This window comes from Equus quagga, chromosome 2 (genome assembly GCF_021613505.1).
Source record: "Equus quagga isolate Etosha38 chromosome 2, UCLA_HA_Equagga_1.0, whole genome shotgun sequence".
Taxonomy (NCBI): Eukaryota; Metazoa; Chordata; class Mammalia; order Perissodactyla; family Equidae; genus Equus; species Equus quagga.
This window is the reverse complement of record NC_060268.1, coordinates 146173900-146187942: the sequence shown is the minus strand read 5'-3', so window position 1 is coordinate 146187942 and position 14043 is coordinate 146173900. Positions and strand designations below refer to the sequence as shown.

At 41.0% G+C, this 14043-nt stretch overlaps 1 protein-coding gene across 1 annotated transcript in view; it reads right to left on the bottom strand.

Moving 5' to 3' along the window:
• The window catches only part of LOC124234600 (interferon-induced protein with tetratricopeptide repeats 5), a 20273-nt gene extending 11666 nt beyond the window's left edge, over window positions 1-8607 (bottom strand). Inside the window, exons 1-2 of the mRNA XM_046651934.1 lie at window positions 8453-8607; window positions 7-91 (exon numbers count right to left, since the gene is read on the bottom strand). Coding sequence (XP_046507890.1) covers window positions 7-91; window positions 8453-8457 — 90 coding nt within the window. The 5' untranslated portion in view covers window positions 8458-8607. The remainder of the gene's footprint in view (window positions 1-6; window positions 92-8452) is intronic.
• Window positions 8608-14043: the final 5436 nt, after the last annotated feature.

Sequence of the window (14043 nt, the reverse complement as noted above, 5' to 3'; positions counted from 1 at the left end):
CATTGCAGTGTCTTCAATTAGCAAATCCCATGTAAAGTGACATCTCAATTGAACCAGGCTAGCTTCAATAAGATTCCCCTTTGATTCCTCACTAGAAAAGCAGATAACAATAATTTATACTTTTTAGGAGCATTCAGTCTAATGGGAATGAAGCAAGCCTGTTGAGTAGTGAAATATTATCCCCCAGTGTCTGTGCCTTCAGTATTTTTAGGCTCCCAGTGTTTTATGGTCATGTTGTTAAGACAGAGAGCAGGTTGACATAAAAACTTTGAGGAAATGCTAGTCATTTTTGGTGCCAACAGGCAGGTTATGTGAACTCTAAAAGGCAACCCAAAGGAGATTAATTCTGCTAATGTCAAAATAATATCAGCAACATCCTCAACCATGCAAATCCCTCTCTCTTGCTGCTCCTTCTCAACACTGTAGCACATCACTAATGCTATCAGAAGAAATGTGGAGAGAGGGTTCATAGAAGGGTAGATTCCTTACTTGTCCTTTCCATGTTCCCAACATAGAAACGTGTTTTGGTTTTTTCACTGCAGGAAAGGGTTCTGAATGAAATATAAGAGCCAAATATGTTTCCAAATGATGAGTTTCATGACTGCTTAAGCTGAGATGGAGAATGTCTAGAGCATCCTGCCTCCTACACCTGTATGAGCTCAACGAATCCCAGAGAGATTGAAAAGTGGGTGGAAACATCTCACAATGACGGGCGTACTGCATGGGAACAGAACTAGGGGGATGAGTGAACATTGCATGAGGTCAGATGTGTCTATGCGAAGTAAGTCAGTCAGTCCCATTTTTGTAATTCAGTGACCCCGATGTCAGGTAGCCCTGCAGTCTAGCGGATGACAGGTATTCAAAATCCCAACAATTATAGTAATCTTTCAGCAACCCATGAGGAAGAGAGAATAATAATGGGTCAGCGGGACCCTAAGTTTTCTTTCCAATATTTCACCCTTGTATGAAGTAGAGCTGAAATCCTGTCTCCCCTACAAGAACACGGGAGAAGAAAAATAAATGTGAAAAAAAAAATCTCCTCCTCTTTTGGCTGAGGAAGACTGGCCCTGAGCTAATATCCGTGCCCATCTTCCTCTACTTTATATGTGGGACGCCTACCACAGCATGGCTTGCCAAGCGGTGCCATGTCCACACCTGGAATCCGAACCAGCGAACCCTGGGCCACTGAAGCCGAACGTGCACACTTTACCGCTGCACCACCAGGCCGGCCACAAATATGTTCCTTTTTTGCATGGTTTGGTTAGAACTGGTGAACTGCAGAAAACGTTTTCTGCTCAAAAGGGTTCTCACCTAATAGAGTTCTCCCATCTGAGGTTACAATCAGTGGGAGAAGAAAGGCGTACAATAAAAACGGCCCTCCTGCAGGATTCCTCTCCAGCACACATCTACACCTGTATTGCAAAGAGACTGCAAGTGAGGGATTGCAATGGAATTTATCACAAAGTCTCTGGGTCTCTCTTTTTAATATAATGGACTGCAGGTCATAAAATGATGTTAGTGATGTCTGCAAGCCCTCCTTCTCCCCCAGCTGTAATAGCGAGGCTCCCCAAGAGATTTTGCAGTGGCCTATAGTTACGTTTGTAGAACCTCCTGACCTAAGGCAGCCTAAGGGAGCTCTGGAGTATCCTAGTTTGAATAAAACCCACATTAAAATACCCCTGATCCCAGTGGTACAGGGACAGAGAAGCCAAGTGAGCTCCTCCTTCCACTCAGGCTCATTAACCAAAATACCTTACAGGAAAAGGACCCAGGGAAATGCCTGACGACTAACGTGTATCTGCCACATACATAGGTCATAGGGGGGTGTGGTCACCACACACATGCACATACTTGTAATTTCATAGTAACACTAAATTCTGTGTGCTCACTAAGTAACAGGAGGACTTTAGGTTCTCAGGGTTCCTATTACAGAGAGTGAGGATACCTCTGTGACAAAATTCTACTCCATAGTCTACCCAGGGCCCAAGCCAAGAAGAAGGTGAAAAATGACACATGTTTATGAATGACAATCTATACAAAATAATGATAGAAAGAACAAGAATTTTCTTCTGACAGGTTGGCAGGGCAGCCCTGTAAAGTTGTTCAAGTCGTACACCTGAAGTTCTGCAGTCCCAGTGAGGGCTGAAAGCCAGTATAGTATACTTTCCACTCATCAATTCATGACACTCTGGCCCTCATTAGATCACCCAAAAGAAGGAGGGCCTCTTTCTACTTCTCACAAATGCTTTGGATGGGCAGAGATTGGGGTACATGTTTAGAGTACCTGGAATGGTTTATCCCAAAATATTTTAGCAGCTCCCTCAGGTCATGTCTCTCTGTGTGGGCGATCTTCCCTGAGCAATGTCTGTCCTCATCATACCATAGACTGCAGTGAGCAGAACGGGAGCATTTGGGTCAAAAAGTTCTTCCTGATTCCAACTCCTTTGGGGATGGTGACTGTTACAAACTCAGGTCAAGATGTCACCCCTAAGATCCGGTGAGGATAGCTTGGGAGAGTGTGAAGTTTTTTGAGGGGGAAACTTGGAAGGAGATGAGAGGCCATATTGAGCGCCAGCTGTATTCACAGAGGAGCAATAAGCCTGAGAATCCTCTGCTCACCTGGATTTTGTGAATTTTCTCTCTTCCTTTATTTTCAGAAGAGAATGTTTCATCGTCTGTTTTGTGATTAATTATGATTAGATGTTATGAGCCAGGATGATAGGATTTACATAAAAATTTATTTTTGCTAGATATTGGGATAAAGAAAAATTCACAAAGGTCCCCTCTGGGATCTTCCCTTAGGCCTAATGGGTAGAAGAGATGTCAAGTATGGAAAGTAAGATAATTGGTTGAGGACACGGAGGCAAATATACCTACGTAGCACGTCAGGGCCACTTTTTCAAGTATCACAGAATATTTTCAAAAAAAAAAAAAAAGAAAAATAGGTATTCCTGATTGGCAGCTGGCTCTCCCCCATACAGTGATTCATGGACTAAGACTCTTTATTTTCTTTTGACTCCACCATCTTTTTTTTTTTTTTTTTTTGAGGAAGATTAGCCCTGAGCTAATATCTGCTGCCAATCCTCCTCTTTTTGCCAAGGAAGACTGGCCCTGAGCTAACATCCATGCCCATCTTCCTCTACTTTATATGTGGGATGCCTGCCACAGCATGGCTTGTCAAGCAGTGCCATGTCTATACCTGGGATCCGAACCAGGGAACCCTGGGCTGCCAAAGTGGAACGTGCACACTTAACCACTGTGCCACCAGGCCGGCCCCCTATTTTTCCTTTTACGTGAGTGAGAAGTAAACTTTTATGTTATCTCCTAAGTTATGTTTCAGAGTTAATGTGTGATAACAGCTTGCATCATCCTAACTAAGAGAGATGATCAGAAAAAGTTAAAATTGTATATACTTTTCTAAATCTCAGATATCATCTGTTGAAATTCAGGTTATGTACTTTTGTTGGTCTAGACAGTACTTTAATTATAAAGAGAGAATTGCTAAAACACTGAGAGAAAGAGACTTTTCAAAAATGTTTCCTGTGAGCTTTTAGTTACTATGGACTGAAATGCCCATGCAGGTTAGATATTAGATATTTCTTTAACTGTTTCAGTGTTTTTTCTTTTTCTTTTTCTCCCTGAATCCCCCCAGTACATAGCTGTGTATTTTTTTCAGTTGTGGGTCCTTCTAGTTGTGGCATGTGGGACGCCACCTCAACATGGCCTGATGAGCAGTGCCATGTCCACGCCCAGGATCCGAACCGGCGAAACCCTGGGCCACTGAAGCACAGCACGGCAAACTTGACTGCTCGGCCACAGGGGTGGCCCCTTGGTGTTTTTTCTGATGGTCGGAAATTTCCAAATCTATCTTGGACCTCTGGCTGGTCTTGCTTTGCTGTAATTAGTGATGGATGAGGGAAGGTGTCTACAATGAGAACTGAATGTTGTCAACATCAACTCCTCTAACTAAAGACCACCAGGAACCAGTCTATGGTTGAGCAAGTTGGATATATTCCCCATTGCAGCAAGGAAGGACAGATACCACAGGGAACCATCGGATGTCTCAATAAAGGTATTAGAAAGGACTTCTCACCACACAATCTTGAGGCTATTCTCTGAGTGGGCAGCCAGCAAGACTAGGATTATGCCAAACACTTCAGCTTAAAGATCAAGAGTTAACCCAAGAAGTTTTTTCTGTACCTCAGGAAAAGATAAACATCCCATCCTCTGTGATTACAAAATGACACATCTACTCCTTTTGTTACAATTAAATTAAATGCTTATGGATCTGTCTCTCCTGCTAGATGGTAAGTCACCTGAGAAGAGGAAATATATCATAACCAGGTCCATACAGAGTGCCTGGCATGTAGCTAATGATCATTTATGGTTTGCTGCCTTTAAAATGATTTAGAACTAATGGCAACAAAGGCTGCCTTGGACATGTCAACAATATGTTTGGATCACAGGCTTCTTAAACATCTTTAGGCTTCCCAGAGCCTTGGGAATGACACAAGTAGTAGAACTTGTTTTTTCAGCCCAATTTAGAATTCTAAATTTCAGTTGCACCCAGAAAATATCTTCACCTCTTTTCATTTCTCTTAGTAGACATGGATTCCCCAAGTCCCAAGATAGTTCAGACAAGTCTAAAAACTATTTGCCTCCGTTTCTCATAGACATTATAGCAGCAGACTATGCAGTGTCTTGGACCTAATTCAATGGTACAAATGGTCTTTAAATGTACATTGACAATCCCAAGTGAATGAATGCTTGACATCTAAAAATGAGAATTCAGTTAGAACTGGAATATGTGGGAGTCAGCCAGAAATGAAAAGCTTAGTGTGCCAAAGATAGCCATCAAGACTCCTGGAATGGTATGAAAATTACTGGACCTTTCACACTAGCGTAGTTCTTGGTGGCTGAGTATTTTCTCTGCGGATGTGATTGGCACATGTTTGCGAACATGAGTAATCTCCAAAGCAAACGTCAGCCTTGCTGTGTAGAGGTCAAAGCAGTTTGATCTGTGATTCCTTTATCATAATGTGTGGATTACAAAGGTGCACACAGGGACACCAAGGCACAGAGAAATGAAGTTACTGACTCCGAGCCTCATACAAAGATAGGTTTGTACTGGGAATAAGTACCTCTCCACCCTTCCATAGCATTTAGGCCTGAGAGGGACCCAGGAATCATCTAAGAAAGTACCTCTCAAACTTTAACACAGGAACAGATTACCTGGACATCTCATTAAAAGGAAGACTAATTTACTAGGTCTGCGGAGGGGCCTGAGAGTCTGCGTTTCTAACAAGCTTCAGTTGATGCTGATGGGGCTGGTCCACAGACCATACTCTGAGTGGCAAAAGCCTAGCTCAGTCTTTTCAAACCATGATTGCACAATAAAATTACCTTGGAATTTCTTTTGTTTGAATTACTGATAATACCTATCCTGGGCCTCACTCCCATAGATCCCAATTCATTAGACTGGAGACACCAGTTTCTTGAGTGTGCAGCTTTTACATCTTAGGTAGTTCAATAAGAAACTTGCCCTTATCTTCTGGGCACAGTGATCTTTGGCTGTATGTAGGGAATATATGTATGTATCTCTGTTCAAAAGGAGCTTAGAAATGCTATTCTCTCTGCCATTCCTTCCCTGTATATATCCCAATGAATATCTCTTTTTGAAAGATATCTGTGTGCTTGTGTCTAAGGAAGACTTTATATTCAAGGTAGAACTTGCTTAGAAGTAACAGATGATGGCAGTAGAGAGCACAGGTAGCTAGCTTTACTTAAGAAACTCTTTGTAAGACTTCATTAAAAAGCATTATCTGTTGTTCATAAGATTCTCCAACGCTTTTTCTTTAACCTCCCTCCTTCAGTTTTTTCCTTAACTTCTTGAAGTTTCTTGGCAAAGATAACTTTAACAAACCAGTTTTCAGGACTCAGCTCTGTGGCCTAGCTCCTTGGGTGTATCATCCAGATGGTTCTTTGAGATTGCCAACAACCTGGGTTGTTGGGTTTATCTTCTAGAACTTCCTTGAAATACATCTTAGCCCTTTCATTGTTCTTTCCTCCACATTATTATTTTGCCAATTCTTTCTCACAAGTGATCTCTGGAGACTGGATTCTCTGACTTGAAAACCTGTTTCGAAACTTTCTGCCTTGGCTATCTGAGTCTGTGAGTCTGAGAATCTTATGTAAGATGAGAAGTCTAAGATAAGAGACTTAGGCAAACATGGTGAGCCAATCATGCAGTAGATTTCATTCCTATGCCTTGTCCCCTCAGACAGTGAATAATCTGAACAATAATGCTTGGCTGCTTTGGCACCAAGCAGGAGAGATTTTCTTTTCTTTGAATATGGGTGTGTCCTCCCTGACATGGATTGTCTTTCAGGTTTGAGATTTTGAGCCATAGACACACTATGAGGTGAAATGTCATCAAAGATCTGTCTTTACTCTCTAAATAGGATGCTAAGCAGTTAAAATTTTCTAGGTTCCCATTCCTTTGCAAAACTGAATAAATAAAGAGCAGTAAGATAGTTCATTCTTGTATGCCTTTGTGATTGCAAAGCGTAACATCAGAGGACCTGTTTGATGAACCAGTTCTACCATTTTCTAGCTGTCTGACTTTAAACAATTAACTCCAATTTCCAAATACTTCATTTGTGATATGACAGTAATGTTTATATTATTGTATAAATACATAAAATATATTTTTATATCTATATAAATTTATATTTTTATACCTAATATACTTTTATATAATTTTTATATTATATTTACATATAAATATAATAATTATTATAGTTCTACTTACAGAACTATAGTGAGAATGCTGAGGTAATATAATCAAAGATCAAGAAAAAGTGAGCTAATGACCAAGCAGAATAAGAAATTAGTTGTTAGCGTTAGTATTGGCATTATCATTTTTAGTGTGTGTATCTGTGTGTGTGAGAGAGATCCAGGCACTCAGTGGATGGGGCAGAGGAGGATGTCCATCAGCAACCAGGTCCAGGCCTTTCCCCAGGTGGTTTTCCTCTTTGGCAATTTTTAGCACTGGTGGGAGGAGCAGCCTAACCTGCCTCTGAGCCGATGGCCTCTGGGAACAGTGGCACCTTGATGTGAGCTTCAGTCAAGCATAGTCCAGAGAGCCTCTCTTGGGCATCTTCAGGTCAGGGGGCTGTGACACACCCAAGCACAGGTCACTGCAAAACCTCTTGGGCAGACTCGCTGTCAAGGTGCTGGGCATCGCCAGGTTTTCTGGTCAACCCCACTCATGCAGGCACATTTAACATCACTCATGACCAGGAATCCATTATGTAGAAAAGCTTAACCTGGGGCACTTGGCAGTGAATTCCTCTTACCATCCCCAAATATGAGCCTGCAGAGCATTTGGGAACCCTTGGGTCTTCCTTCTCTCAGTCACTGAGTGGTCACTAGGATCCTCCATCCCCAGGCAATCAAGCCCTCAATCCCTCCCCATAGATGTTTGGTGGGAAAGCCTTCTTTTTCTCTCATCTCTATCTTTCCTGAGGCTCCATCTGATGGCAGAATTTGAGCGTGTGTATATGCATTTTTAAAATCAAGTTACTAAGATTATACTTTGCATACAATAAAGTGTACCCATTTTAAGTATATAATTTGATGAGTTTTGAGAAATGTGTATACACATGTAACCACTACCACTATCTTTTTATAGGCTCTTTGTATCACCCACAAAGAGTCCCGGGTGTGCCTTCCTAGTCTATCCCAACCCCACCCTCGACCATCCCCAGGCATCCGTTGATCTGCTTTCCATCACTAGAGATGAGATCAGTATTAGAAAAGAGATTAGGTCATTATCTTTTGAAGAGAAATTATTTCCTGCTGCTAGCCAGCTCTCATCAGAGCAATATAAAGTAAACTATATTTTGGGTTTTGTTTTTACAAAAGAAATAGAAAAACCCCCAACTGTGGGAATCATTTCTTCCACTTCCCACCTTGAAGTGATGAGACTTGCAGGGCAAAATTCTACTCAATGTGAGTTGGGTTTGCTGTACCAATTCCATCTGTAATAATATCTGCTGAAGAGAAATGCTTTCTTTTAAAATAACAAGAAGAAAACCTCTTAATCCTTTCAAAGAAAACAGCAACAACAGAAAAGCCCATAGAAAGTAAGTCCCTTCATCTAACTTTGAATCAGCAAACATTGTGCTTGAGTGGATCCACCCACTCCTGCCAAGCCTCTCTCACATCCCAGCTTCTGCCTCCCAGCTCCACCCAGTGAACAGTTCTAGAAGCTTAGGGAGCTTGAGTGTGTATACTAGAAAAAAACCACAGGAATAAAAAGTGCCTATACTGATAAAGGTATGTTTAGTCCATAAACAACAGGACAACTCAGAAACATGCCTACACCAGAGAAACAGCTTACAGTTTGCATTCAAGATCAAGAATGCTTATACATTGGTATTTCACTGACCTCATGACTGCGATCTGTTTCTCTGCTCTTCTGAAAAGCCAGGATCCAAGTCGATTTGCTCTTCGGAAATCTTTCCAGTCTGGCTCAAGTAAGTGCTGCAGGAGCTATATAAAGGGAAAGTGGGGGTGGTAGGAATGCATCAGCTGATGCTTTCTCCCTGTTTCTGAGCTGTTATGAAAGGGAAGGGGAACTGGAAAGTGAAACTGATCTAAAATCAAGAGGAAGGAAATGAAACTGAAGGTTGAGATCTGTGATTACTCAGTTGAACTGCAATGGTTAAAATCATGACTCTGGAACTATAGTTTGAGGGAATGTGAAAGCACTCCCAGACTCTAACCAGAAATCTAGAGTGGGCCCTAGTAAAGTCTGTGGGAGATGCTGCTGCTGGGGTTTCTGGGACCACATAGTGAGAAAAACCATTCCAGAATATTTTGTAAAAAGTAGTTTCATCCAGTAAATATACTTGTGGGAGACAATTTGCTTCTGGAGACCTGGGTTTAATTCTGTGTTCAGTTTACTAGCTCTGGGGTTATCCATGAGTCAAATCACTGAGCCTGAATTTCCTTTTTGCCCCATACTCATCTAGGAAGCCACCTTGGAGTGAACCCCAAGCAGTTTAAATCTTGGAGTTCTAAGGCAGTCATTTAGTTTTCCCAGCTGTAAAATGGGAAGTAGTAAGACATGTAATATTGTTTAATGGCTGGCTGGCTAGCTGCTAAATTTATGTATTTATGCTTCGAGCAGTGAAGGAATGGTATCACTCGGAGAGACTTTGTTTTTCATTTTTATAAAATTTCCTAGCCATGATGTAAATATTCATAAAAACCTAGGGAGTATAGTCCTCATGTCTGAGTTGATGAAGGAATTGTCAGTTAGGTAGGAGAAAGACTCTGTAGGGGAGGAAGAACCATTCCCCTACCCTCTAGGTCCTTCTGGCTGGTCTAAGAATTGAATGGACATGAGACAGAATAATAGGAGAAAATTACACAGAGATGAATAACATGCGTACGTGGGAGAAACCCAGGAAATCTGAGTAAGTTGCCAAAATGGTGGAAGCCACTACCTTAAATACCATCTTCAGCTAAGGACAAAGGAGGATGTTGTGGAGAGTGGTTTGAGACTTCAGAGGGGCAGAAGGCAATTTACATGGAGGTGGAAAGGCAAATGTTGATAAACAAATGTTGACCGTGCCTTGCAAAGACAATGAGAGTTGGAGAGGACTTTCATTAAAAAGGTTCTTGTTAGGTTCCTCCCTGTCTATCATGCCTAGTTTATATTATGCTATAGTTATCTTACAGTATCAGCTCCTTCCAGGAACAGGCCTTCTCTCTTACATTCTTTTAGGCAGTTAGGGGGAAGGTCAAAGTTTCTTCCTGAGTCTTTTGTTCTTAAAAATAATCAAGGCAAAGAGATACATTTGGAGGTGGCAAATTCTGATGCCCCACATCTCCTTCCATTCTGAAGCTGCAGAAGGCAGAGACTTCTGTATAACACAACTGACACACGTTTTTTTTCCAACAACTGGAGTATCGTAAGATACTTTCAGTTGAGAGGTTGTTGTCATGTCCAGTGAAAGTGAGCTGCAACTTGGAAGGACCTATAATTCTGATTGGTTGTCTTCCTTAACAGTTTGTTATCCTGGTAGTAATAAAGTGACATACCTTGATAAAAGTAAACAATACTTGATAAATACTGTGATACTATGAAAGGTATAAATACCACCCTTACACCCAAGTAAGGGGACCCTGCCCTTGGTGCTGTGCTTTAGAGGGCCCCACATTTCACAGACACAAAAAATGTAAATTTTTAAAAGAACACATGGCATCTCTGTTACTCAGAATCTGTTGCTTAATCCTGGCATGGTTGGACTTGGTACCCTGAACGTCCAGCTCAGGGAAAACGTATGTCTATCTCTTGACTTCTTGGCTCAAAACGAAAGGAAATTGAATTGTATCATGAAAGTTTCTGCATTGTGAGGATGCAGGTTTTAGAGACAGACACTGCTTGGAGTACAGAGAAGATGTGAGCGGCAGAAGCAGTTAGATCAGAGTAAAGGAAAATTTACTGAACTGGTCAAAGCCTTCCTCTCAACCTGGATGTAATAGGTTCTTGCATAATGAAGAATTATTTTCCAGCACAGTAGCACCAGCTGCCTATTTTTTTGCTTCTCTTCTTATTCTAATTCCTGGCTCAAGAAGCACTCATGAATTAGTGTGGTGTTTGCAACAGTTGCGTATGGTGGTTGAATAACATTCTGCTTACTAAGAAATTCACAGTACTCTAAAACGTGTACACTTGTAGATTTAGATTTAGACATTGAGTCAAATTTTCTTCTGCATTTGGACTCTTCCTTTGTGGGAATTTACTGATGAATGGTTCCTGGGTGTGGGTGTTTAAAAATAAAATCATGTGGGAACAGATTTTCATACCCATACACTATTCAGAAAATAGAATACAGAATATCTCTAACATATCTATTGAGTGAAAAGCAATGACATTATTTGAAAAGGTGATAAGAAGGGCATGATACAATGAAAAAAAAAGTTAAAAATAGAAGATGATGAGAGAAAAGCTTGCTTTCTTTTTATACATTTGAAACAAGAGTGCTCATTCCCTATTCTATATTGAAATGTAATTCACATACCATACAATGCAGCCATTTAAAGTGTACAATTGAATATCTTTCAGCATTTCACAGAGCTGTGAACTGTCACTGCAATCGTTTTAGAACATTCTCATTACCCCCAAAAGAAACCCCATAATCCTTTGCTATAACCTCCACTCCTCTCATCTCTCCCAGCCAAAGGCAACCACTAGTCTACTTTCTGTCTGTATAAATTTGCCACCTCTGGACATTTCCTGTAAAGAGAATCAAATAATATGTGACCTTTCATGACTGGCTTCTTTCATTTAGCCTAATGTTTTCAAGGTTCAGCTGTGTTGTGCATGTATCAGTAAGTACTTCATTTATTTTTATTACCAAATAATACTCCACTGTATGGATGTACATTATTTAATATATCAGTTCATCGGTTGATGCATCCACTTTTGACTGTTATGTATAATGCTACTATGAACATTCATATACAAGTTTAGGTGAATATGTTTTCATTTCTCTTTGGGTATACACCTAGGGATGGAATTGCTGTGTCATATGGTAACTGTATGTTAAACCATTTGAGGAACTTCCAGACTGTTTTCCAAAGTCATTGCACCAGTTTACATTAGAGATATTAGTCAGCTTCCCTGTTTGCAGCCTCCCAAGAAGGTGTAGATTACCAGCAAGGAGGCAGCTGCTCTGTAAATTCTAAGGAAAATGTCTAATTAGTCAAATTAAGTTAGTCTCTCCCCCAAAATAAATGATGGGGGAAATGGTGGAGGGAGGGAGGAAACAGGAGCATATGGTCTCTACTTGGAACCCACATTTCCCAGATTGGCATCCAAGGTTGAAGATACACATGGTAAGGATCCTAACAGTCTTATTTCTGTTTATCTTTAGGATTCTAACACTTCCATGCTTCTGGTCTTAGTGGAAGCAGATTGTGCAAGTCAGTTGACCAGAGGTGGGAGGAAAGATGAAAGTGGAGCGTGACTCAAGGTTGGCTGCCCCAGGGACTGTGTTTGAGCCCTACGGAAAAAGGCGCTACTAGCAGAGGCTGATGAATCTTTCACTGAGGACTCTGAGGCTGAGGAGTAATTAGTAGTACTTGCAACACAGACAGGAATGAGAGAAATGTTCCTCCCGCCTTCATGGGCACTGAGACACTTGAGAACATTTTTGGCAGGGATATCAGTACTCTGAAGGTGGCAGTCAAATACAGAGAATGATGAGATGTGTTGAAGCAGTTTTGAGGACAGAGGACATTGATGGGTGTGGGTGCTGGAGCAATACCAATAGCAGATGTGATTAGATGATTCTGACGGACTTGTTCATCAACACCGAGGAGACACCTACTGGGGGCTTGTTATCTACCTGGGTGAGGATATGAGGGGAGTCAAATGTCCTGCACTGGGAGGTGTGGTTAAGAGCCAGGGAATTCAAGTCATTCCAATTGATGTGGCTCATTTCTTATCCCTGATAATGAGATTTCAGGAAACATGAGCTACGCACATAATTTTCCTTATTGTTTTTCAGTCATTTCTGTTAGCTTTAAGTCTTCAATTAAATATCAAGTATAATATGTCATATATCTCTTCCCTAGCCTTTCCTCCTCTTTCCTTTCAGGGTCCTGTTCCAGCAAGGGTTTGGGTGGCATGCCATGCAATGACAAGATTACATACACCTGGTGTACCTTCTTTAGCCCTCTACAGGTGCCAGTGGTCCTCTCTCATGGTCAGCTTACCTGCCCATCTTACCTTCCACTCAGAACACTCCTGGTTTTCCTCCCCAGGCACCAGATCCAGTAATAAGTTGCTCAGGCAAAGTGAGCTAAACCTTTCCCCGAGATGGACGCTTGTCCAATTCAGTCCAATGGAATGAGTTTACCTTTGCAGCTGGTGTGAATTGTGTTTTCCACCAGAGGCCTCTTGACAAACAAGAGTGACTTCAGGGCTTTGTGTCTCTTTCTATTTTGTACTTAATAGGGAAAACTCTCCAACATCCTTTAGAATGCCTCCAGGAGGGGGCATAACAGAATTGGCCACACTTCCTCATTCTCATAATGAAGGCTCAGAAGAGGACAGAGAATGTGGACACAGGATGTTAACAAGATATAACAGAGAAGGGCAGCAACCCACCCTCTGTCAGTGTGGGGACAGGGTATTTGTGTATATGAAGCTGTGTGGTGGTGGGTGTCAGGGTAAGCCTGGACTCTTAAGGCTGTAGAAAAAAATGTTTCTTTTGTTCAGTGGTCATGATAGTAGAGCAGTCTGGGTTCTGTGGAGCCAGTTCATCCCCAGGGTAATGTTTCATTTATGCGTAGCTGAGTCTGGAAGACTTAAGGTACAGCAAAATTTCAGAAAAACCAGAACACTTGTTTATGTTCCATCACGCCTAAGTTATTCATTAATTAAATCTGTGTATTGTTTCAGGAATCCATACTTTGCATATTGATGATCTCAAGTGCACACACACTATTTTTAATACAGATAATAACATGAAAACCGTGTTACAGGTGTTGAAATTTTTAATTTAAAAACACCTTGTATTTTATGTTTTAATTGCTTAATAAAATAATATCTACTTAAACTAATTGAAATATAATTTGACATATAACACTGTGTAAATTTAAGGTGTACAGCATGTTGATTTGATGTATTTTTATATTGTAATATGGTTGTCATTGTAGTGATAGTTAGCACTTCTATTACGCCATGTAATTATCATTTCTTTTATGTGGTAGGAATAATTAAAATCTTGTCTCTTAGTAGGTTTGATGATTCTAATACAATATTGTCCCTATAATCACTATACTGTGCGTTAGATCTCTAGGACTTACTTATCTACAAGTTTGCAAGTTTCTACCCTTAAACAACATCTCTCCCATACCTCAGCCCCAGCCCCTGGTAACCACTATTTAAATTTAAGCTAATTCCAACAGGTAAACATTTTGCAACCCAGAGGGTGGCTGGTGATCTCATGATGGCCCAGC